At 41.8% G+C, this 26695-nt stretch overlaps 1 protein-coding gene across 3 annotated transcripts in view; it reads left to right on the top strand.

The window, feature by feature from the left end:
• Positions 1-450: 450 nt before the first annotated feature.
• ABCC3 (ATP binding cassette subfamily C member 3) overlaps positions 451-26695 on the top strand; it is a 49620-nt gene continuing 23375 nt past the window's right edge. For all 3 annotated transcript variants that reach the window (XM_068413537.1, XM_068413536.1, XM_068413538.1), the window contains exons 1-8: positions 451-530; positions 14348-14524; positions 15423-15548; positions 16445-16582; positions 18300-18425; positions 19243-19304; positions 20482-20613; positions 24643-24861. In XM_068413537.1, coding sequence (XP_068269638.1) covers positions 501-530; positions 14348-14524; positions 15423-15548; positions 16445-16582; positions 18300-18425; positions 19243-19304; positions 20482-20613; positions 24643-24861 — 1010 coding nt within the window. In that variant the 5' untranslated portion in view covers positions 451-500. The remainder of the gene's footprint in view (positions 531-14347; positions 14525-15422; positions 15549-16444; positions 16583-18299; positions 18426-19242; positions 19305-20481; positions 20614-24642; positions 24862-26695) is intronic.

A 26695-nucleotide genomic window follows, 5' to 3' on the forward strand; every position in this document is an offset into this window, starting at 1 on the left:
CCCAGCGGGTCACACTGACGAGGGGAAATGTTTTCCTGGGGGCCTGGTCCTTCCACAGGGAGGTCACCCTTGAAAAGCAAGAAGCCACATCTCTTCAGGGCTGGAGGAGGGCTGCGGCAGCCCCTCTACCTCTCTGTGATGCCAGCCGGGGGAGCCCGGCCCTTGAGGGGCGGCCAAAGCGGGGCCGGCGGGCGCCCTTGCCCTGCCCGGGCCGTCCCGCCGGCTGAGGGGAGGCCTTGGACCTTCTGGCGGGCGCCTCACGCTCTGAGGGGGCCCCGCCGAGGCGACGCGGGCCCGGCCGGCGTCTCCCGGCCTGAGGGGCCGCGAGCGGCGGGGCGGTGGCGCTGGCGCCTCCCGCCGCTGCCGGGGAGGGCGGGACGGGGCGCGCCGGGCCCGCCGCTCCCCGCCCCTGGCCCGCCCAAGAGGGAAGGAGCCGGCTTCTCCCCCCGGTCCGGTGCCCGGCGTGGGCCTGGAGGAGGCTCTGCGCCCCTGCCGCGGCCATGGAGGTTTTCTGCGGGTCCCGCTTCTGGGTAAGCAGCGCGGCCAGCCCTGCCGCCTCCCTCCCTCCCTCCCGGCCCCGCGGGCTTCCCCCGCTGAGGGGAAAGTCGGTCGGGGAGGTCTGCGCGGAGGGGCTGGCGGGGAGCGGGGACCAGCCTCCTCGGCGCCGGCTGCGGGGCTTGCCCCGGGGCGGAGGAGAAGCGCCGTGCCCCGCTCTGCCGCCGCGGGGAGGTTTCCCGGGGGTTCGCCGCGCCGGGTCTGAGGGGCCGGAGCGGGCAGGGAAGGTTCGGTCCTGCGGCTTCGGAGGGGCTGAGCTGCAGCTCTGCCTCGCCTGCCCAGCCCCAGCCCGTCCCGAGAGCCGGCTGGTGCCGTGGCTCCTCCCGCAGCCGGCTCAGGAGCAGCAGCAGGGCCGGTAGCACCTTTCTTGTTCGCCGTTCAGCATCTCCAGACCAGAACCAAGACCCCACAAGGGACCCCACACGAGCCCAGGCCATGCCACAGCTCCTGCCTGCCCGCAGGCGATGCCGTGTTTCTTGCAGCTCTCAGTCCACCTTGAACCTCACAGAGATGAACATGGCTATTCCTTCTTCTGAGGGATCCTGTTTTAGTGTTGCTGCTGCTCTTCGGAACCCCTCTGATGAGCGGGAAGGTGCTCCCTGTTAAGTGCTTTGTTACTGCTAAAGAGTGAGGGGTTCATGGCAGCCAAGCGTGGTCACAAGCCTCGGAGGACTGCAGTGACTTACGTTAGTATTTGGAGCCGTCAGCCTTCTGGAAAGGCTGATTGCAGCAGGCACTGGGTTTGTAAGCAGAAAAGTTTGGAAACTGCTGCCATGGTCTGCTCTGATGGTTAAGTGTGTAAACACTAACTGTTACAAGTACTTGGTGCAGTATTTCCCCAAGGTACAGCGTGCTGCTTTGCCTTCTGTGCTGTATAGACAGACACCTTAGGCCATATGACTCCATGGGGATTTAAGCATATATATGGTGAATCTGGAACTGCCCTCCAATAAATCACAATTTTTGCATGTGCCTTTCTCATATTGATTTAGCTCAAGGGGGATTTTTTCAAAGAAAGATGAGCAGGAATGAAAAGGAATGTCTGAAAATGAAGCACTGATAGAAAGCTATTAAAGGGCGACACAAGCAATTGGCTATGAGGACTTAATGCTGAGCTCCATCTTCAGATAACTAATTATCTTTCAAAATCTGTCTCAACATTACTTTTTAGAAGAGGACTTAGGCTCCTAAGCTCCTTGGTTACATTGTTCGGTTTCAGATTTCCTTTCCAAGCGCTCTGCATGCTGTCTGCTACAACAGTTGGCAGATAAGCTTGCTCAAACAAGTATTTTCACCTCTCATTTCTACTATAAACACTTACAGAACAGGAACAAGCACAAACAGATAACACTGCTCACTAGTTTATAGACTGCCTCGAGAAGCATGTCTTAGCTTCCCAAGGAAGGCTTGTGGTGCAGCTACTTTTTGTGGGCAAAGCTTTTGATAACAGTTTGTCGATACATTAATGTAAAATGTTCAGGCAGTTTTGCTGGTCTTAAGTTCTGTTTCTTCAGAATGATCCAGAATTGTTTAGAGTCAGAACTTTCCATCTGTTTAATCTTTTTAAAAAATATACTCAATAATTGTGTGAAATGGAATGTGTGACCCAGCGACCAGCAGACTGGACTCAGTGACCAAGAGTCTTATACCCTATTTTGGTAGCCAGTGGTATTTTCTCTGTTACCAGGGGTGTATACAGTGAACTAACTGATTTTATAAGAGAGATTCTGAGTGATGACCATGTAGATAACTGTCACCTTGAAATGATTTGCTGTGCAAATATGCCATTCCATAAGAAAATGCAGGTGGAGGCTTCTTTTTGAAATATGCCCACAAAAGTTGGGGTTTCTGTACACTTGAAGAAGGAAGAAGAAGGAAGAACTCGGTGAAAGGCAGTTCCAGTCCGGTGCATGCAAACTAGTGGTGTTCAGCTTTGCAGTTCAGATCAAGAACTTGATAAAATGTGAACCATTAATGTTCGCTTTTTCATAGCTTATGAACTTAGACTCTTTCCCTGTATTTTGTCAAAGAAATTCTAGATATTTTTGGAAGTTGAATGACATACTGGTGTCAGTTTTAAAACTGTTTAGAGTGAAAGGAAACATGCTGATGCAATTTCAACAGTTCTTTGTTTTGGAGTTTAAACCAATTACAATACTTTTCTGTTAAAAGGTCAGTATCAAAATAGTTCAGAACTAGCTCATGAAAATGTTTACATTGAAATGTATCAACTTTAACAGATGATTGATTTATCTTGGATTTTTTTGGCTTAGCAAAAGTGTTAAGGTTTCAACTCTTCATCCTGATGCAGGGTGGGGAATTTTGCTGGAAATGTTGGCGGGTTGGGTTTTTTTTGTGTTTGTGCAGACACAAAATAGTTTCCTGTTCAACCCATTTTAGAAATAAGAAATTAAAGGAAACACTGTTGGTCACATTAGAAATATATAAAAGGTTCTGGCTTCCAACTACTGCTTTACCTGTTGAACCTGCAATCAGCAAATCGCTAATACAACCAGGGTATTTTATATATAAAAGAGGAACAACCGGAACATGATTTTTTCAAAATGCAGTATGAGCAATCTCATCATCTGAACACTGTCTACTTCAATTGAGAATTCAAAGCTAATTGTTAATATCTCCTAGCAGTGTTCCCATGCTGAATGCCTTTCGGGAGGAGATGAATGCGATAGCGCGTACCCACACAAGGCAGTCCTTAGGTGTGTAATTTACTATTGCCCATAATTACCTCCTATTTATTGTGTCACATATTTACTGTGTGATAGTAAGTGTGCTAGATAGGCGTGCCCATTAATGTGACCCACAATCTCTGTACTTGAGAAGTAGATACTGGTGAATTATCACTTATTTGTTGCTTATGTATGTCCTCCACTGTAGTGAAGTGTGAGCGGTTCCTCCGAGAGAACAGAGTGATCTCCTAGGGAGAGTTTGCTGCAAAAGTATTTTGGCCTGGGGACTAAACAACACGAGCTTAGAAAACCAAATTCTGTTCCAGTGTAAAGACACGTTGTCTTTCTGTGGCTGAAACTCTTAGGTAAGAAGTGGCACTATGGCAGCTGTGAGGATAAAACATGAAGTGCTCTGCAGCACTTGGGTGCTGTTGGGATGATGGGTCATATAAACACCTTGGCCTACAGACAGACTAAGTGCCTAGGCTTAAGCAGCAGCTTGTGGTTTTGGTGGTGTTTTTTTTCTTTAACAGCATAAATAGGAAATGGGAGGACAAGAAAAGGACAGACAACAACTTCTAGTCGGTTATAAATGAGATCCGGGCTTGTTCCTTTTGATCCTGCTTAGCCCACAGAGCTGTTTCCTTGCCTACCCTGTGTCTTGGTATCCTGACATGTCTTTTTTTTTTTTTTTTCCCATCTCACATGGAGTGCTGGCTCCTTTCATTCAGAGGCTCTTGAGTAATTTACCAGGAAGTTGCAGCAACTCTGAAAAGTAAACAATACCTCAGTCTTGTCTTTGAGATCGTTTCATACAAGCACCCCTTTAACCTTTAGGTTTGCAGGCATTCCTTCACCTTGAGTCATTCGGTGAAATTTTGGTAGATCTGGACTAAAAGTCATGCTGCTCTCTGGAAATGCAGCTTCCTGCTCTGTTGGCTCAAAGTACCACCAGTCTCCCCTCTGCATAATTTCCCGTTTTGCTTCATCATGTATCAGGCTTAAATTTTTTGTAGTTCAAGATGACTTACGATAGCTGTAGTAAGGAAGAAATGTTTCTTTCAAGGAAGATGACCAACAATGTACTTCTTGTAACACATGTACGAGTTTATTTTAAAAAACCCACAACTTATGTGATTTGGCCCTAAATTAATAACAAAACATCAAATGTCAATTATTCCATTGTATTTTCAACTAAACTAATTCCAGCAGAGGAAGAGTGAAGTGAAAGGTGGTAGCAGGTCATTGCAAAAGAGAGCTTCTGCAGTAGGATGGTATGCTCCAGACTGGCTATTCTTTATATATTAGCTTCCCCTTCTGCTTCACTGCGATAAACACAGAATGTTCAGTGTTTATAGATTCTTAAACATGATACAGATCTCAACATAATCTTTGTTAACTGCATCCAACTTCAGATAACTTGAGTCCAACTTCTATAAACCTCTTCACAAAAGACCACATCAAGTATCTGTGTTCTTTCTTGTGTTAGGTAGGAAATCAAAATAGGTAATTTTAATGGTCTCTTCAGACATCAGATCTATGAAGTTATGCTCTCTCAAAGGGTAGCTGTGTTGGTATCCTGAACTTAAAAGCAATTAAGTACTTAAGCTCAAATCCTCCAAGATTTTAAGATTCTTGAATTGAGTTGAATGGAAGCTATTGGTAAAGGATTTGGGCCTCAGGTTCTCAATGTCAAGAGCAGTATAAATATTTATTATTGGATTTGGAGTATTATCGAGGATGTATTGTCATTCATCTGTGTGTAAACGGCATAACAGACTGTATTTGAATCTGTTTGGGAAAGACAAAGTCTGGATTTGAGAGTTGTGAGCAAAACTTAATACTAGTGAAAGCTGCCAATATCAAGGATTTATGGAGTCCTTCAATGACAGTGTCAGTTAATGAAGCTCATGAAAATGACATTCATTTCAGTAGAATATGCGAATGTGATTGTTGATGTTTTTCAAGGCAGGCAGTCATTGCCATTTCCTTCAAACCAGCACTGTTCCTCCCTGCTCACAGCTCTGACCATTGTAGCTTAAGTGATGTAGCTGGTAGATCTAGTGTCTGGGACTTAGGAATACTATAAAGTTTGCCTCCTGAAAAGAAATAATATCTGAAACAAAATCTGAGTCGCATGAGAAGCTCCTTAAAATGGAGCTTATTTAATTGCTACAGTTAAGAATATAAAGCATTTTGAGATGGGCCTAATCTACCTGGTAGGCAAATTGCTATGCCACTGGAGATATAATCTTTTCCTTTCTAGATGTGTAAATTTGTAATGTATTAAAATGAAGAGACTATTACTGTTTAAAATTTAATTTTAAAAAAATTCCTTTGAGAAACCTATTAAATGGGATCTTTGATTTTTCCAGTAAGCTAATGCTCCATTTGTCTCCTGATGCTGCTGTGAACGTGATGGGCCATTATCCAGTCGCAGGTTATTTGGCTGAGCTGGAGGAGAGCGTAGGGGCAAGCAGCCAGAGATCTTCCCAGGAATGCGTTCAGGCTTTTGTACAGCCAACAGCCTTGATTCTGTGCTGGGCCTGTGTGAGCTGGCACCTTGTCCCTGTGCTAATCTCACAGCAGCGTGAGAGGTGAAGTCAATGTAATAAAACTTAGATCATTTACAGTATCGTCACGTGCCAGTGTCATAAAGTTTCGATTTAGAACAGAATAAGAAATGAAGGAGGGGGAGAAGAAAAACTATTTCATGGAAGTTGTTTCAAATGTCAAAGTCATGTTGTTTCAGAAGTAATAATTTTTTTTTTCTTTCTGAAACTTTCTCAGAGTACAGAAATACGTTTGGCACTTGTGCAATTAAAAAAAAAAAGAAGCATACTTCTCATTTCTTCCTTTGGTATCTCTCCTTCCCCCCCTTAGCTGAATGACTTGTATTCTAGAATCTCCCTCACCTAACAGACATGCAATTTTTTTCATTTTCCTTTGTTATTATGTACATTTGGAAACATGGAAAAGTAAAAGGGAAAAAACCTCCACATTCTGGACATCACCTTTTTATTACAGTAAGGGGAGATGAGGGCAGGCAAAGTAAAACAAAAAGCATTAAAAAACTTTATGCTTTTATGTGTTATCTCCCTTGAAAAAGCAAGGTCTATCTTCTGGGGGAAATAGTTCACTACTGGAAGATCTATCAGATGTAAAATTGTGGCCAGTGGTAATCTTCACGTGCAGCAATGCTATTCTGCCTACTTCTTTTTTCCCTTTTTTTTTTCCTGTCCTGATACAGAGTTGCTACCTCTTGCTTACATGTTGGTGACCTGCAAAAATTCACTTCCAAGTCTAAGCCTCTTTGTGGCAAAGTGTGAAAGTTCTGGCTGATTTCCATATTTGAAGCATCATTATTGGAAGCATGTTGCAATTGTGCCACCCTGGTCTTAACAGTAATTCTTTAAGGATGGGTCTGCTCTCTTCATACCAGCACTGGCTGGGCAGATTCAGTTGTAGGGTGTTTGTACAGATCATAGTTAAACATGATTCTTTCAGAAATAGGGATTTCCTGGGTGTTGGAAAAAAATCAAGTTTTAAGCTTTAAGTTCCCATCACATAGTTAGTGTTGGATAGAAGCTGTGGAGGCAGTTGGTTTGGGGTAGAGCAGTGTACCAGGACAGTTCTGCCTTTGCTTTGATTTCAGTGATTAACATATTCCTTTTCAGTAGTCACCTGATCCCATCTTTTCTTTATCTCTGAATTTTTTGGCTTCACAACACTGAAGGCCAACCTTTACTAAGAAGAAGGGAGGAGAAAAATAGCTGAGAGGATGAGGGGAGGCCTAGGAGCAGATGTTTCCCACTGATGCTACCTGTAGTGGTGCTTTGTGAGCTCTTTTTCTCTCTGCACCTACTGCTGTGGTTTAGGGCCAGCCTGTGGATGTCACTCTTTTTCGGAATAAAAATGACTGAAATAAGTAGGTGTGCAGTCTGAGAGATGAGTAGGGTTTGTGCAAATTAACTCCAAGAGTGTAGCTACAGTGTAACGCTCGTCTGTGTTAGGTGAGCTTGGGTCAGTTCTGTGAGTGATAAACGAGGCTTAATCTTGGCATTAAAGCTCATTAGCACCCAGAGTCTGACCTTGCCCTCTAACCTGCTGCTGCATTTGACTTCTGGGTGCTCCCCTAATGAGTGTCTCTGCAGCGGAAGAGCATGACCAACCTTGGGTCCTTGAGATGGTGGGTGACCTTTGTATCCTGCCCCACCAAACTCCCACGCTACTGTCATGTTAAAGACAGCCTTGACCCGACACTAAAATCCCATTATCGCTGCAGTCAGTTTGTCAGTTCCAGCTCCTGCAAGGCAGGCAGAGTGTCAGAGCAGCACTGATGACAATTTTTTTGTGACAATCCCTTTTATTATTATTGTACATCAGCCCAACCGGATGGGTTAGTTTAAAATGGAGGAGTCAGGGTGGGAAGGGGAGAAAATAAAGCAGGGACCATCTCATTTGCAGCTGTTTCAGCTATTCCTACCTCTGTTAATTGAGCTACATTCATTATGATCCTTGAATTAACTGAATTCCTTTCAATTGAAAGGAGATGGGATGGCTCAGATTAAGGATATTCCCCCCACACCCATCATCACACTGGGCTGAAATACAGCAACACACTCCTTTATTTGTACTTGCACAAGGCCACAGAAAAGGCCTTTGATGATGCAATTACCAGAAAGTTTTCTCTACAACAGAATATAGCTTTGATCAATTTTAAAAGATAGCCAGGGACTTTTTTCCTGTTTTTCTTTTTTCTCTCAATCCTGCTTTTGATCCATGAGCATTCATACCTCTATGGTGGCACTATGCCTTCCCCTCTGCAAGTCAATGAATGTCCCTCTGTCCAAGCAAGAAGACTGACTGCTACTAAAACAGTTGAAGTAGATGGATTTTATTTTTACTTTAGACGTATGTTGTCTTAGATGCAGATATTTCCTGTGGTCAACTTCTACTTTACTATCTGCTGTAAGCTACAGATGCTTTTCTGAAAGCTCTGTTTCCTGGGGTCACGTGAACACTGGCAGAATAGGAACCAGCTTTTTTTTCACCCTGCCTCCTTTTTGTTCATGACAGCAGAGAAGCTCTGAACTTCTAATCTTAAAACTCAAAAACTAAAAGGAGAAGAAAGAGAAACTTACTCTTTTGTATAACACCTGTCACTAAGCCCATACATCGATTTTTAGATGTCTGGTCCACAGTTCTCAAGTGCATTGTGTGGTTGGTACCATTTGTACCATGAAACTTCAACTCAAGCAAAAACCTGTGACTAGTTACTCCATGACCATAAATGAGCTCATACAGGCTATGAACTTGTGCCAGGTCTATTTGATCCATTGAAATAAGCCACTAAAGATCCTTCTACTGCTGGAAAAGAAAGTTCAGCGTCCCACATGGTGTCCTTCAGTAATGTAGATAGCTGTTGCAGTGTGCTTTGTAAACAGAAAAATACTATTTCTGGTTGTTAACTGTGTGGTTCATGCAGTACTATAAATGCTTACGTCCTTTCAAGCCCACCCTTTTTCCAAGCAGTATTGCTGTGGTGTTGCAGTGAAGAATGTCATCATCTCTTGCCCTGCCTTAAAAGGGGGGGAAAAAAGAAAAAAAAAAAAAAAAAAGGTTGTTCATGTAATCACGTGAAGGAATTGAGTTGTGCAGCAGTTGCTGTGGATTAATGAAACATGTTACACCTTCTATGCATAAGGGTGAAATTGTTCCTTTGGAAACGTAAATGAATGATCCCGCTCTGAAAAAGCCATTTGAAGCCGGCAGCCTTCCAGAGGCCTGGAGCAGAGCACTTGTTTGCATTTGTGCTCTAAAATGATTACTAGAATTTGCCACAAAGAGTTTACCAGCAGAGGAGATGGACAACAACTAGAAGTGGGACATGAGACATGGAGAAGCTGAAATGAAGCCTGTGCTGTGGCTAAGACTGAGCCTTAGTAGTTTTTGGTGTTGTGGTTCAGAGCCACTGCAGAGCCATCCTCGTGCCTGGGAGGAGGCAGTGCTGTATAGCCAAGAGAAAACCATCCTTTTAAATTATTTTTTCATTTTCTTTTTTTTTGCCAGGATGTGCAAGTGAAACTCCTTGGCAGGATAGCTACCAGATTTAGGGGCAAAAGAAGGGCGGGAAGATTTACCTCTGCATTTTAGTTCTCACTAACAATTTCTTCTACAGAGATACCATTTCCATGTTTATTTACTGCAGGGAAGCATTGTTACTTTCAGTTATTCACTTCCCTGTCTTTTACTCTTTCTGTGTACCTTCCTAGTCAGCTTTCCACTTTGATTTTTAATCTTAAATAATGTGTCAACTGCTGATAACTGACACAGAATCAGCAATAAGGTATGCATTAACCTTGGGTAGAGTGTGAATGACGTCAAGGCAATGGCCTTTACCTTCGCAGCAGATAAAGAATGAATTGTGTTTCCTGTGCTTTTCCCAATTCTTTTTGTGCTATAGAAACTTAGAGAGAAACATGTATTAATTTATCCGTTCAATGGGGATAACTGCTTGAGACTACAAAAGATATCGTTAGTCTTCCCTAGGGTTTGGAAGCTTTGTTGCGGGCTGTTTGAGGAGCATTACTGCAGCATCAGCTGTGTGCCAGGTAAATCAATGTGAGGCACTTTTATTTTAAATTTCTGTAGTGGAGTAGGAGTTGGTTTAGACTTAAACCCAAGACCAGAACCCCAACTGGTCTTTCTCAGCAGGTTCTCTCAACATCATCCTTGGGGTTTGGGAAAGGGATAGACAGGAATTTCCCTGTTCCTGTTTTTCAGCCTAGTTTTAGGCTTTCTGTTTGTTCCCCCCTTGCTTTGAAAGCTGTAAGGGATGATGTGCAAGAAACCCAAGGTATGTTGCATTGAACTTTTGTTTCCTTTAAAGGCATTATCAGTTTTAAGGATGGCCTTTTCAATAGCAGTGTTCTTTTCCAGAGGGGAATGTGTCATAGAGAGTACTGAGTATTAGAGCAGATTTAATGTTGCTTGGAGCTTCCCCTGTTGAACACTTTCCCTTAAATGAAGATCATGTATTTAAAACTGCTCATCTAAATGTAAGTCCTACTGCACAGATGGTCCTTGCTACAAGGGTCGTGTTTGTCTAAAGATTGGAGTGATGGATATGATTGAAAGCTGCTGCAAGGTGCAATGTCAATGATATCCTTAACTGATCAACAGACAGACCCACTAATTTGTAAGTTTTAGACTCCAGGGGACCCCTTGTCTGCTGTGAAGATGTAACAAGCATCTCTAATTTCTTTTCCCATGGCTGTTGGCATTGCATTTAAGTATTGTTACAGGATTAAGTAAATTGTGCGTCTAGGGGTTTGGTGCAGCAGGCTGGTATTTCTGCAATGCTGTATCTCACCAGCAGAGCCTCCAACCTGATCCATGGTACTGCATCCAGGGAATGCTGCTGCTTACAGACAGTTGCCACAGAGCTCTTGGCAGTCTGGAGGAGCTGTGGAGCACAGTGGGAGTCTGGATTAGGAAGAGGTCACAGGTTACTGCCCTTAAGACTCGCTTGTGGGGAAGCGAGCTGACAGCGATGTTAGCTGTGAAGGCCATGCTGACTGTTACAGTTTCCCTGGGATGAGTTTCTTAGAGAAAGTGATGTTTCCCAACATGTGCTGCTGAGCATTTCCACTTTTGAGATGCCTGTTAATGGGTCACCCTGGCCCTGGGTCACAGAGCTGCCTGCGAAGTGTTTTCAGTGGGCTTTCATTGAAGGGGTCCCTGAGACAGAGCCGTGATGCACAGAGGAAGGTGAGCAGCTCTCAGGACAGCACAGAGCCATGAGCCGAGGAACGTGTGTGCTATCCAATGTCAGCGTATTACACCTCTTTCAGTAGCAAGTCTGAAGAAAACCCTTAAAACTCAGACAGCCCAAGGTGTGTATTTTCATCCTCAACCAGAATGGGACACAAGAAGCATTTAAACTTGCTCTGCTTACCAGGACAGAGTTCAAAATATGGAAAGGCAAAGCCAGATTAAAGCAGGAGCCTTAAAGATAGGAGTCAAAGAGCTGGTGTGTCCCTCCAGCCGTTGCTTCTTGTGTTTGTTCTCAAGGGTGGAGTTCCATAACTTTACTGCTGAATTGAAGGGTATTCAGCAATATTTAACAATGTTGGCTTGGTCAGGATAGATTGCATCGAGACTTCGTGTCATATTCTGACTCAAAATGAGTTGTTTAGGGTGGGAGTAGATGTTGGAATATATACTGTCAGTGTAGTAATTTATAGAGCCATAAAGTAGAACTCACAGCTGTGTGAAAATGGATCCAGCTTGGTGAGACGTGGTAAGAAGCGTAACTTTCAGATTCACAGATTTAAAAGTAATAATAATAATTCATAGCAGAGTCTATGTGGCACGGCAGCATTAGTCCACTGTGGTCCAGTCTTAAGGAGAGTAAATAATTTGCATGGAATTACACTACTTAAATGTTTTAGGTACTGTGTCTTCTAACAGGAACCCCTTTCATTGTATTCAAGGATGGCAAGAGTCTGCTCTCAGAAAACACCCATTCGTTGAAAGAGAAACTTTTTACAGAAACAGATCTGTTCCAGGAAAGCACGTTTATCTGGTCCAGGATGGAGTTGGACCTGGGAAAACATTCCCAAGATAGCCAGTAGTCAGGTCTGGCACTGCGGACATAGGTTTCTCCTTCAGCCCAGACCCCTGTTTCCCATGTGCCATGGAAATAGCAGACTCTTGTTGGTCATCGGGTGGGTGCTGCTTCTTGTACTTTCACATAACTTTGGAAAGGTTCTGCTTTTATTCTTAGGGATAATTCAACCGAATCTCAAAATCTTCCATGTTTTTTTAGGACAGAAATTTTGTTTTCTGGCCAGCTGCATTTATACGTTCAGAAATGCAAGTCCTTTGCCTTGTTTAAATAAGAGTTAATGAAAACCTTTAAATGGCTTGGCAGCCCTGCAGTCTGTGTCTTGGATACAATAGTCAGCCTGTGTTCAGTCCGAGGTTAATGGACATCTGGGGCAGTTTCTAGGTTGCTGTCAGACAGAAAGCCATTTCTGGACATTTTGGTCTTACAGGAAAGGTTTAAATTAAGAGTGCTTCCCCACCCCCCAATAACTTTTCCCTTAAACAGAATCCTTGTTTTATTCTGTGCCCAGTTATTGCTACTCTTCCTCAGCTTTCCTTTTCCAGGATTTTCTCCAGCAAGCAAAAGGAACACAATTGCAAGAATGCTCAAGACATTGCTAAACCACATGTAATTTAAAGAGGAAATTAGTATTTTGTTGCATAAATGATAGTAGATAAGCTCCTGCTTTGGAACTAAAGAGCACTTCAGCTCCAAACTTCTAGAGGGCATCTCCTGCCCCAGGCAGGGTAGCTGCTAGGGGAGCTTATCACGTTAGACATGCTGAAATGTTTTGATGATGAGCCAAAAATGGGTGCTCCTTAAACGTTATCTTCCTTTCTGGTGCCAGAGACCTGCTCGCTGGAGGGAAACAACGAAATAGTCTTGAGTGTGAGGCTGGAGTTTTGTTTGGTTTTGATCTTGTATTTGAATTGCAGTGTAATTGCCCCTGTGTTGTTGATCTGTGGCTGAAGTTTCCCCTAGGTCTGGACAAACCTGTTGAGGTAAATGGGAATGTTTTTATTCCCCTGGCCCACGCTGAGTGCTTGCATGCCTCCAGAAGACCCATTTCTCGGCTGGAGAGGCACTAACTCCTGCGCATTAAAGGGTGCAGTTTAGATGCACATCTAATGGATTTGTGCCACCCTTCACTACTGCCAGAGGTTTCATTTGTGCCAAAGCTGAAGTACTGAGTGACAAACTTGTCACAGTTCAGCCAAACCACCCTGCAACCTGCCAAGGCTTTGTAGCTTCATTATACTTATGAGCTCTTTCATGTTTAGGTAGATTGCTGCAGGGATGCATGTCCCTTCTGACAGATCATCACCAAGATCAGAAGATTGTTAGCAGATTGTGGCTCCTCAGTTCTCCTAAAATCAACCATGGCTTTCAGCATTTGCTCTTTTGTATTGCTAAACAAAAGCAGGGCTGGAAATACTTTTGAAGAATTCATATTCAGACTAGTCAGTCATTCATTTATAAGACGTGGAGAGAAGTGACTTGGCTTAACTGAAACATACTTCTACTGAGAGCTCATACCCCAAAATAATTAGGTACAAGTAAATTATTCTAGTGCAGAGATAAGGCATATTTGAACCACAGATATCTTAGTTTTATCATCTGCATGTTAATGATAGTACAACAAAGTAATTTTACATTTCCTGCAAGTAAGTATTTATCTACCACATTTAAGGTGACACATCAGATGGCAAAACGCAAGTTGTGAATTTCCAGTAGGTTTGATTACAACCAAGTTCCCCTTAACTGTACTGAAATTTCTATTTTAGTTTGAACTTGTGTAACTGTGTTTGCATGTGGCGCATTCAAATCCCTAGGTGCAGGTTGCACATGTGAATTGTGGTGTCCAAGGTCACAGACGAAAAGCATTGCTTGCAATGTTTGCAAGAAAACCCATATCCCTGCCTGCATGTACAATACATTTCTTTTACCTTTGTTTAGAATAGGGAAGTAATTATAGTTGGAGGCATATGAGTAAGAGGGACAAAATTTTGGTCATAAATGGAGGGGGTTTTCCGAGGTCAGCATATGGTTGATTTAAATCTGATCATTTTCTCCAGTGCTGGACATTCTTGCTGGGTGAGTTCTCAAGTTGAGGATTTTGCTTCAAGAGCTTTGTTTAGCAGTTGCACTCCAGGCTGGGAATGCCTGAGAAATGCCGTGGTATCAGCATGTGTAACTAAGCCTTAGCAAAGACAGAAACACAGGGGGTTTGTCTGCTATGAAATGTATGTCCGACTCTGAGATACAGGAGGGCAGAAGTCTGTCTAGGTTTTGCCCAGTACTTAAAAGTGTACTGAGCCCTTTTACTATAGCAGATTAACCACGAGTAGTTGGGATAGGTATTTTTGGAAAGCTTTTACTAAGGCCACTTGCTAACTCCAGCAGAATTTGGATACAACTGCTTCAAGCATATGTTCCAATTGGCAGTGCTTCTGCCTCTCTATTAATAAATGTCTCCTCTTTTTTTTTCCAGGATTCAAATCTTTCGATACACACTGATAATCCAGACCTGACGCCATGTTTCCAGAATACCATCCTAGCGTGGATCCCTAGCATTTATCTGTGGAGTGCACTACCCTTTTATCTCCTCTACCTAAAGCACAACAAAAGAGGGTACATTGTGCTTTCCGTGTTGAGCAGGTTCAAGACGGTAAGATGTCTTTGCAGTTTTGAGTTTGTTAGTGTTTAGTTCAGTACCCAAGCAAGTGCTGCAGTAGTGTTTGAACAAAATTCCCTGTGATTTATGGGGGAACTGAAGAACTTGCTTATACAAAACAACCGTGTACATACAGATTTCTGAGGAAAGGATACCAAAGGATAGCTCATCTGTAAGGAAATCCATCCTGCAAGCCCACCTTTGTGTGCAGAGAGAGGAGCTGATTGCTCTGCAGAAGAGAGTTCACCCCTTTGTTGAGCCAAAACTATGCTGCTTCACCTTTACTTAAGCTTTAAACCACTGAAAGCTGCAAAACGAAGACTTTAAAGTAGGTCTAGTGAGAATTTCATCTCATTGTGAAAGTAACCACAAGAAGGTATTTTTTCAAGCCACTCTACCCACCCAATAGCTATGTGATTTCATCTGTATCTTGTGCTTAAGAGGTGGCTGGTGTCAACAGCATCTCTGGTTTATAAATGGCTAGATCTAAGGAAAGCAAGCAAGCCACTTTCCATAGGCTGTGAGAGAACTGGGGTTATTCCTGGAGAAAAATTCCAGGCTTCTGCTTCAGGGCATGTCTGCCTTTAATCTGGATGCTGCCTGTATTTCAAATCAAAACTGAATAGTATGGCGGGAAAAAAAGGTAAATACATGAGTCTTTCTACTGGTTGTGTTTGCAAATCCCTCGGAAAGCTGTTGAGACGAGATCCTTGGTTTGAGTGCAGTGGGACAGTTCCATTAGCCTCGAATGTAGCTGATCAACGCAGCAGTGTTGTTCTGTTTACACAGCTTTGTCCTGCTGGGAATCGGTGAATCATAACGGTTTTGCTAGCCCTCTGATTGCCCCTGGAGATGAGTTTACCAAATGCTGTTTCTGTTTGACTGCTTTCAGCTGTTCGGTGTCCTGCTGTGGTGCGTGAGCTGGGCAGATCTCTTCTACTCTTTCCACGAGCTCCTGCAAAACAGAACGCCTCCACCAGTCTATTTTGTAACTCCATTGATCGTTGGCATCACAGTGGTTCGTATCTGTTTCTGTTTATTGTGACCAATAAGAATAACTCTTTCTTAGACAGACGAAGGAGGAAGGGTTCCTTTGCTTTCATTGCCTTATCCTGTACTCTTTTAACTGAATTACTTGAAGTACTTGTATTACTGAAGCAAATTTTGCTTACCAAAAAGGCTGCAGTTACAGATATCTCTATCATGCAGATTCAGCTGTATAAATTAAAATCTTTGTAATGGAGAGATTGTTCTGCCTCCCACCTTGCTCTCATCTATTTCTCCAGGCTTGTGATTTAGGTGTGGAGAGAATTTGGATACAACTTTGCCTAAACAGGGAGATATGTTAGAGCATGGCTTGTGCATTGTTCAATATTGTATTGGACTTTGTAAAACTGTGTCTCTTATCTGGTAGTTTTTTCTCCATTAAACAGAAACCAAATTTGCTTTGCCTAGGATGACAAAGAGGTTTGAGGCTGTTGTATGAAAAATGAAGCAGTAAAGTTTTGCCCATTGAGTTTTTCGTTCCCTTGGTTAGATATATTTTTTTTTTAATCTTGTTTTCTAGACAAGTCTTGAGTGTCCATCTGGACTGGAGAAATGACAGCTCTTACATTTGTTTAAAATGTTTGTAGCTAATATTAATTGTACCTAGCCCTAGGTACAAAGTCTGGTTTAAAAATTGAATTCTGGAGATGAGGTTCTGAAAACAGTAAAGACAAATTATTTCATAAAGCTATTTGCTGCTTTCCTTAGAGGAGGTTTTGCCATTGACTTCTGTGAAGTTATGATGGGGCCTTATTTCAAAGAGGTCCTGTTGGCAATGATGACTGTAATAGCTGCCAACTGAGAGTGTGAATAAGGCGAGCAGTGGGGCAGGATTGTGTTCATGTGTTCCTGTATTTACTTTTACAGCTGTTAGCTACGTTGCTTATTCAATATGAAAGGCTGAGAGGAGTTCAGTCCTCTGGAGTGCTCATTATCTTCTGGTTTTTGTCTGTGCTCTGTGCCGTGGGGCCTTTCCGGTCTAAGATCATGACTACAACAGCACAGGTAACATGCCACCCTTGTTAGCACTTGGAGAACAGCAAATGTAGCATTAACATCTCTGTGAAGGGAGTGAATCGCCGAGTTTGGAGTCAGATCTGAGCCCAGATTTCGCCAGAGAGAGAGAAGTTCTGTTCCGTTGCCTTGACTCAGACCTGTGTAACTTGAAGGGAACTGGGATTTCTCATGCAATGTCAAAAAGCAGATTTTGCTTAGCCCAAGGCTATACTGGAAACCGGATAGACACGTGAGGGCTGTACCGACACTGTACATATACTAGAACAGATTTTTTTTTTTTTTTTCATTTTTTTTTTCCTTCCCTTTTCCAGCCCCCTTCCCCTGCCATGCTTAAATAGGGATGGGTAGTAATTGGAGATGATGGATTTTAATATGTAATGTTCCTTTTTTGCTTAGGCAGCTGGGTCACATTATATAGCTCCATAGGCTTTCTTTTGTCAGTGCCTGATGTGCTGAGGACAGCATTTTGACTCCAACTGTGGCTATAAATAGAGAACAGAAAGTTGGAGGGAGAGGAACGAAACCTGGGCTGTTATGATTCCTGTTTGAAAACATAGCAGGTTCTCCCACAGTAAGAAAGTTGTTATGTTTTTCACAGAAACAAATTTCACTAAGTAGGGCAAAGCAGATTGCTTCAGTGATTAGTTCGTCAAAGGCTAGGAGTGAAAAAGAGTATTTGAAAAAAATTAAGGTGATTGCTTCTCCTCAGTGAAATCAGTGTTGATTCTGTTTGGTGATTTTTTTATACTTGCTTTTTTGTACCTATTGGCAGCATTATCCTTTTAGTGAGGATTTTGCTATACCAGGCTGTTGTAAATATTCCAGCAGAGATTGAATTAAACCTTAAATGACAGTCTGTGCAGAACTTCTTCAGAAAATAGCTGCAATCCTGGTGAGATCCTTTCAACCACCACTTAAAGTCAATTTTAAAACTGTAGTAGTGGTGAATAAGTACAAATATTGGACTATCAAGGTTTGAATCCTTAATCAACTTAACATTATGGGTACAGAGCCTTAGAATGGATATGGGTAACGTTTCTCCCGTTCTTGCAACTGCGAGGACCAAATATTCTTTCTCTTGCACTTAAGGTTTAAACACTTTAAGTGAACAATGAGAGCATTCACAACTACATTAGGGTATGAAAGAGCTGTATAAGGGACATACCCTCACAGCAAGAAGTATTAAGTCCACTGCAGACTCATGTGAGCAGAAAAGGAAATATCTCTAGAGCAGATGGAAGTGTTATTATGCAACACAGTGTTTTTTTGCAGCTTCTTCTGAAAGTATTTAACACTGACTGCTTGTCAGTGACAAGATATTAAAGTAAATGGATGTTCTCTGATCTGGGTCGACAATTCCTATGCTTAAGACGTGATCTTGCAAGAACCCCTGGAGGTAATTTAAAAGGATGTCATGTAGCCCTGATTCCAGAGGGTGTCTGCGTGCAGTGAAGATGTATAAGCACTTTGAACTTGACATAATTTAATGAAAAGCTTGGAGATAGCATGTTCTTAGGCACTTTACAGAGTATGTGTATGCTTTTGTAAGATAATTCCTGCTAGCAACTACTTTGCAGTATTCAACTGTAGAGGAAGAAAGGAATTGCCAAAGAAGCTGTGAAAAAGTCAGAGAGTGTGTGTGTGTTGGGGAGGCTGGGAAGTACAATTAAAAACAATCATTTACTGTGTTTCTTTTTCCCTCTAGGGCCATGTAAATGAAAGGTTCAGGTTTACCACGTTTTACATCTACTTTGCTTTGATAATCATTCAGTTGATCCTTTCATGTTTTAAAGAAAAGCCTCCATTTTTTTCCCCTGTTAATACAAATCCTGTAAGTATTTTTGCTTTGCTTTATTTGCATTTTACAGACTATATCATGTTTTGAGAGTTCCACTGAGAATACTTGTCATTGAAAACAGCTTTGGATTGTCACTGAGATTGCAGTAGCTAGTGACCCCCTTATAAAACACTGGCTATGGAGAGTAGTATTGGGGTTTGAAGCCTTTTTCCATTGTATGTGCCATCAGTAATGACTGGAAGCTATGTAGTGAAAGCAGCTCTCCTACTTGCTGCTTCACAGCACTTTAAATTACATTTATGAACATTGAAGTGTAATATTAATTATTTCAAGAGTGGTTTTTGTGGAGATGGTCGTCTACTTGCTTAACATTCATTTAGAGTTAGCTAAAGTCTATAAGGGTTGTCTTAATAAATGAGCTCTATATGTGTTGAGAATAGATATGGAAAAACATTAATAACAGAAGATATTAGTGGTGTCACAGGTTAAATTTCTTCTCCAATTCACAAAATGGTCTCTATAATTGGATATATGTTTCAACGAAGCTGAGAGAGAAGCTGAGTTCATTTCTTAAATATCATTCTATAGTTTCTGAAATGTTCATTTTCACTTTATATAACTGTGAGTTAAAGGCAGTATATGAAGCAATTTTTAAAGATAAAAAGAGTTCTGCATGACATGGGAAATGAAAGAAATCAATTTTATGTCTCATTAGGACATAGGTACTTAGATGTAATATATCATATAATATACCAAAACTGATCAAAATAGACTGTCTTCTTATTAAAGTAATGATAAATGTTTTGCTTTATTTATTTTGGTATTTTCCCCCCCCATAACTTTACTATAGAATCCATGTCCAGAGTTAACTTCAGGCTTCCTGTCAAGATTGACATTTTGGTGGTTTACAAGGTGAGCTTCTCTTTTCAAGCTGTTGGACAGCTGACAGCCCCAAACTCTACTTATGATATGTGTTGTACAGAGTTAGCGATACAGAGATTTTTCCTTTGTAAGTAGTTGATGTTGGATGCTCTTTCATCCACAGTGGTGTCAGCACTTCTAGCATTTGCCTTTTTAGAAATGGCTTTCAGAGTGCTCGTAGTGCCCAAATTTCTCCTCTGAAGAGTTGTGGCAACAATTGTGGCGTGACTAATAGGGTATACAGCCCTGTTGTGCTTACCGCATGCTGGAGTATAACCTGAACCAAGATGTAAGACTGTTCCACAAGATTAATTGTGGCAACCTTTCACCCTCCTGAGGATGCATTTTGTTTCCTGTTGAGGTTCATGGGTGAATGTTTTTTTTATAAGGACATTTTCCATGCAAGAGGGAAAGTAAACAGGGTTATATATGCAAATGATTACCACAAACTGATACCTCTGTCAAAAGGCATGTGTATTAAAGATGCAAATTTGAGACCAGGTTTACTACTACTCCATGATAGAAAAGTGGAAGAGTTGTCAAAGGTCATGTTTAAGACCTAGTTTTTCCATAGTGGTTGAGGGTGTAGAGATCCATGTAACTTTATTGTCCTGGCAACAGCCCTGTAAAGTTCTTTTTAGTGAGAGTGAGATCTTTCTACACTTCCAGAGTTTTGAATGTTCAGCTTCCCCATCGAGATTCTTGGCAACTAGATGTTTGTATCCCTTTACAAAATTCCTCTTACAGTTGAGGAACTGTAGTTTTCAGAGAAATCTGATTTTCCTTTAACTTACATGAGCTTCACTTTTGCATTTTGTTCACCCGTGATAGTTATTCCAGATAGACTTAGTTATTTTCACTTCTAAAGCTTCACTGTTTTCATTTAACACCACAGTTTCATTCAAATGCTTCTGGTAGTTGATTTTTATTGTCCTTTTTTTCTGAAGTGATGTTTTCAATAAAATACATGTCATCAAAACTACATAACGTCCTTTCCTTAATTGCAAACAGAAATATAAGGAAAAAAGGGAGATGGAGGTATAATTATCACCCTTTCCCTGGAGATGTATCTTCTTAGTTTTGTTAGCTTAATAGTCCTAGAGTTACTAGCACTGCTTTAAGTACTATTAGCCAAACTGAACTGGACTGTTTTTCTCCGTATATGCAGCATGGCAATTCTTGGGTACAAAAGGCCCCTCGAAGATAAAGATTTGTGGTCACTGAATGAAGATGATACTTCAAAAATTATTGTGCAACAACTAAGTAAAGAATGGGACAAAGAAAAAGCAGAGTGCAAGCAGTAAGTATACGAACAAGTCTGCAAACAGAGATTGATCTGAGTCATTTCAACATTAATAAGCTGCTCATGCCTGAAAATGAGCCAACTAAAAGTGGCACCTACCTCTTCAACCTATCTGTTCTTCATTCATATTAACAGTCAAATTTGCTTATTTTATATATGTCTAGGCAGAGGCAAGCAGGAGCCCTCTGGGGCTTGTGTACCACTGACACACCTCTTAACTAGGTGCTTAAAATCTACATGGGCAGGTAGTGCCATTTACCATATGGAGAAGGGCTGAGATGTGTAAGCAAGAAGAGATTGAGTTGGCTGGATTGTAGAAAATGATCAGCTTTCATCACTGAGCTGGTAGATGTCTAACCCCATAATTGCATCCCTCCTAGGCATGTTAGAGCACAACTTCCAGGCATCATAAACCAAAAGGAATTCCTCATCATCCCCATCATGAGTTTTTTTTGGCCTGACATTATTTTTAGCCTTAAGGCTCTTAGCAGTGAGCAACTCTTCACTTCCTAGCAGTAAAGATATGAAACTCAAAACATGTGAAAGACAGGAGGGGAAGAGATCCCACTTTAAGAGCTGAAACCCTACTCCTGTTGCCTGGAAAGTTAGCAGCAAAATTCTCATAGTCTCTAATGGAAATGGGATGAGGGTCAGAACTTACATATAGTTACATCCATGCTGGAGAGGATATCCTTTTTATTGCATGTTCTGTCCTAATCTAATCTTAAGAAATTATCTATTGTTCAACTGTATTTCCTTCTCCCACTGGTTAGTGTCCAAAATGTTACCAAATAGATGTGATAATAGTGTGTTTCAAATGAAAAATGTCAATAAGGAGGAGGCCTGCACTTCCATTTCCTTTCATTGTGGAGATTTCTTCTCCATGTGGAGGCTTTCCTCTGTTCTCTTCTGTGCGTATCCTTGCCAAATTGGAAAGACCCTATTATGTGATAATATTAGGAGAGAGTTGTAAGGTTCTTGGCAAGACTAAATATGATGTGGAGAGTTCTACTTCGCAGCTAAAGTTTGAAAGGTTTCCAGGACTAACACCAGCAGCTTGTCCGCTAGTGCTCTGTGTTCATGTGCATTGTGGTTTTACTTTGGGGTTTTCTTGTTTTCTTAACGTCTCTATTTTTATGGTGTGGAATAACGTGCATTGTCTGGGTTCTGGTCTTTTTGCACAGACATAAATCTTACTCCCCCAGGCTTTTATGTAGTAAGACCACAGCCATTGTGCAGAAGTGCCTAGGGTCCAGGAAAACTTTTGCTGGGAAACCAGAAACCGTGCCTGGAGTTTTGTCATGGGATTCATTGCATTTTGGAAATTATTCATATAAGCTGGGGCCAGTTGGCAATGAATTTAACCATAAATTCTGGCATGTATTTAGCTCAGGTAAAATTTGTGGCAACTACATTAATGATTCTAAGGTGGGGAAAAGAGCAAAAACAAAGCAAATCACTGTACTCCAGATTGCTGGGTTTCACATAACTCTAAAAGCTTTGTGGCTTTGCTTATTCTTCAATTATAAGTAGGTGTTCTCAATTCCTTCATGTCAAATAACATTAGTGGTAGTTGCTTGGGCGTTGTTGTAAATACTTTTTTTTTTTTTTAACTATTCTCATTAAATCTGCTCTGAGCAAGCTTTTATGACATTAAAAATGCTGTGTCAAGTTGTACACATGTTGAAAGTGTCATGGAAAATATTTGCAGTGTACTTAGTAGTAATTTATTTTAAAAAATTTAATCAGCTGCAACTGTAGCATCGCTAAAGCTTTAAACTTATTTTATGGTAATGATTATCACATTTCTATTGTTCCTAAACCTTTTTTACATTTTGCTTCACAGCTGTCTTGTGAATTACTGTTAAATAATTGCTAATAACTCATTTGCTACTAATGAGTTACAGGAGAGATCAGTGTGGATTTAAGTTGTTATTATACATAATAAAGCATGCAAAGAGTATTTTTCCTTTGCTCTTGCTCTCTTTGCATGTGTGGCTGAAGGCTCTACTTGCTCACTTTACTGATAAGTGCAGTTGCTTCTGAGAAGGAGCTGTGCGGGATGGAGGAGAGAGAGCTGGAATCTATTTGGCCTCATTTTTAGTTAGCTTCTGATTTTAGAGACTATGCTTATGAAGACAAACTGAAGATTCAGGGCCTTGTCATCACCATTGAGAAAGCTATGTGTTTTCCCATGAGATAATCAGCATCTACTATCTGCCCTTCTATAAATAATGGAAACCAGGCATATGCTTTTTGCTTTGATAAAAAACTGGGCGTGAGCACTCCCACACACTGCTCAAAACCTGACCTCACCTAGCTACCCGTAGTAAACACTAGGAGTGCATTTTCTCCCTTTGGGATTTTTTTTGCTGTGAGAGAACTATTGTCTTGCTGTTAGCTCACTGTAATAAAAATTTTTAATAGCACAAAGTAGTCTTGGTTATTCAAGTCCTTCAATGAGTTTAACAGCCTGGTTGCCAGAAAAATAAGGCTTTGCTCATAAACTCTCCAGGTTTGATCTGGAAGGACAAAGACAACACTGTTTGTTCTTGTCTGGGACAGGGTGGCGGGGGCGGAATTGTCTGGTTTAGGTTCTCCCCCTGCCCTCAAACTTTATTGCAAAGAAATTGGGATTTGCACATGCCGTTGTTTGAAAGGATGTGAACAAGTTTCTACCTGTGGACTGTTAGCCACAGTGATCAGTTTGAAAGCTCACAGGCTGTTGGAATTATTTGACTCTGCAGCCAGCCAGCTCCAAAAAATCTGCACACTCTTTATGAAGAATCATAAATCCAATCTCACTTGGTAGCACTTATAAGTTATTTTTCAAATGCCTTCTTGTAAGCCTTCACTGTTTCTAGGGTCTTTCTTCCATCTGTCCCTTCTTATAAGGCTTTTGTGCCCCAGACTAATTTCCTCCTTCCTGCTCCACCTGGACTTAACCTTCCTGGCTGATATTCAGGAAATTGTTCTCCAGGTCCCATAGCCCCCAAGAAACAACAGCAATTCAGTATTTGCTGGTAGAAAAGCTGCCAGGCTGCACTTTGAGAGAAATTCATGAAGGAAATCATTTCCTAGAGCACCCCCTCTTTATTGATGGATGACAGAAGTCAGGTGCCTAAACCCCAGAGGTGCTTCTAGAAAACCCACCTAGAGCCCTGGAGAGAAAGCATGGACCTCTTGGGTCCATTTTTCATCAGTCAGTCTCAAAGAGCTTTGCAGAAGAGGTCACTTTCGTTGGCTTACTTTGCAGATGGACAAAGAGAGGCACAAAGTAAGAAAGGGATACAGCCAAACAGGGTTTAAATGCTTAAATTGTCATCTGAGTAAAATTTAGGCACCTAAACCCAAAGTTTCTGTCCTGAAAGAACCTCGGACAGCTGCGTCCCAGATCTCGGAGATGGCCCAGCTTTGGAGGTGCTATGGTATGTACTCTTTCAAGTTTCCAGGAATGCAAAACTCCCTATTTTGAGAGGGCTGTGCCTGCTTCCTCTCTTCGCTTGGTGTGTGATTCAATGCCTCTCTCCCCGGAGGGATTCAGACTACTTCTCTGAAAGCAGCTGAGTGATCAGATAAGGCTAAAGGTCTAGTATAGCTGCTAACAGACTAACGAATACAGCCTCAGAAGGACTAGGTGAGGGTGCCTTTTGTGGTAGGTAAATTGCAACTGTTAGAGGATTCCTTTACAAGAAATTGGAGATTTGAGGTAACTCTGTCCCCTGTCAAAGGAAGTCAAGCCTTCATCTCCTACTCCTTTGGGCCACGTTCTCATCCCATGGTGATTGATTGTCTGGCCTATGGAGTACGCCTCCTAAGTACTACAGAAAAAGAAAAGAAAACAAGACTTATTACACAAGAGTGGCCTATCCCTGAGCGCATCTAGATCTTGTTGAAGGTCTTGCTGTTGGTCAGTAGCAGAGCAAAGAAAGGAGCAGGCTTTTAGATGTCACTGCAGTGCTATACACATAGGGCAATGACATTCTCATTGTCAGTTGTCTCTAATTGCTTGTTTCGTTCCCTTAGGAAAGAAGATGTGACGTATATGAAGAAATCTAACCATGTGCTGAATCATGTTGGTGGCGGTCCAGAGGAAGCAGAAGTTCTGATCAGAGACAAAAAGCACAATAGAAAGCCTTCCTTTCTCAAAGCTTTGTTGAGGACCTTTGGGCCATATTTCTTAATCGGCTCCTTCTTCAAGCTGATACAAGACCTACTTTCTTTCGTCAACCCTCAGCTGTTAAGGTTGGTTTACTGTGTGAGTAGTTTCTATGTGCAATCCCTATGGAGGCTTGGCTTTGACGCGGCGTATTTATTTTTGAAATGCATAGCTAGTTTCCCTCACAGTGCTGCATGTGTATGCTCCCCCACCTTCCCACTGAAATGCCGTAAGACAGGAGTTCTTTATTGTGGACTAAGCTGTCAATTGGGCAAGCTTCACTGAAATGCAAGATTCGTAAATCTCCCATCACCAATAGACAGCTTCAAATTACAAATTACCTGTTGCTCTGTGCAGCAGTCTAAAGCAATTTCTCCACATTTCTAGAGGATTATTTGTGAAATCAAAGTGAGGCACTGCTTGCTGGATCTAGTAGTCTCTGTACATCTGATACCCACATTTGTTGGTGGTGGCCGCAGCTGTAGCACGACTTGATATACAAATGAAGCCTGATGCTCAAGTATGTGGTGCTTTGGCCATGCCGCTGTGATCTGGGAAAGATTTTGGACCATTTAGATAAGTTCATGTGTTCTTAGTTGTGCACAGCAATGAGAATGTGTGAGGCACAGTTGCAGTAAATTTCCATGTGAAAGAAAATTACAGTTCTATTAAACAACAAAAAAAAGAGAACTTGACTGAAGTGGCATGTCCTCAAACTCTCCTTGTCTAAGGAACACCTGTACCTCCCATCTCCAGGGGGACCAGTTGCTCAGCCTGATCCATAAAGGAATTTGCATGATCCCCACATCTTTTTCCTCTCTTAGTATTATACTTAAAGTGAGAATTTCATCAGATAATCATTAACTAAGAAGGAAATAACAGTGGAAATACTAGCATTTCTATCAAACAATATTTTTTTTATTAGCAAATCAGTGGAAAAGCACATAGTTGTGTTAATGCATGAGAGAGGAATGGAGTTTGGATGGAGGCCACGTGTGGATGTGGGGAAGGGGAGAAGAGAGGGCCCTGCTCCTATCTGAGTGTCTCTTAAAATAACGCCAATGTGGAGCTGTGTTCTGAGATCATGTTGTTCTGTGGGAGGTTTGTGACATACCCCTAGGAAATTTGCTAAAAAGGGGGTCCAACTCAGTATGGTGACATTTAATAGCTTACAGTCTGTCTTCTTCCAGAGTCCCTAGTGAAGAGGAGGCAGCTGCCTTCCTTCTGAGAACACATTAAGTATAATCTATCCTGGGAATTTCTCAAATTTGCATAAATTCCTGGATATGTTGTCAGTGATATCTCAAGGCATATGATGGGGAATTTCTTCTCAAGTCTAAATTCCTGCAGTCTTGGAAAATGCACTGCTAGTGGTAAGAGCAAATGAAAAAGCCATGGCTGTCTGGCAAGTTGCATGTAAGAGTTTTATGTTTCTAAAAAGATTGCTGAATCCCATGCTGGGACTATGAGGAAGAGTTGTTCCTGAAGCTGTCCACTTACAGCGTGAACGACTGGTGCAGTGCAGAAAGAAGATCTGTCTGGACTGGAAGAAGAAAGATGTAGCAAACTCATGCTTCTAACGCAAGGCTGTGGGGCCTGATTTGTAGTTTCCAGGTGTATTTTCCCACTGCTTGGTTATTTGAACCATGGAGTCAAATCTCTGTTCCTCCCATATTTTGACAATTCCATACTCTGGTCAGTAGCCTGAAATCACAGATGTGATTTTTGAGAACACTGGACGTGTTGTTCTGCTTGTTCACTATATGACAGTGTGCAGCTCTCTCAGGGAGAGCAGCTGTGTGTAGTAAGAAATGGCTTATTAATAAAAGATGATATAACCAGTTTAATGGTACTACCATTTTACCAAAAAAGCAGGAGTGACGAACTCTTTATACATCCATCCAGGAGGATGTCTTTTAA

The sequence above is a fragment of the Nyctibius grandis genome, chromosome 15 (assembly GCF_013368605.1).
Source record: "Nyctibius grandis isolate bNycGra1 chromosome 15, bNycGra1.pri, whole genome shotgun sequence".
NCBI classification, from domain to species: domain Eukaryota; kingdom Metazoa; phylum Chordata; class Aves; order Nyctibiiformes; family Nyctibiidae; genus Nyctibius; species Nyctibius grandis.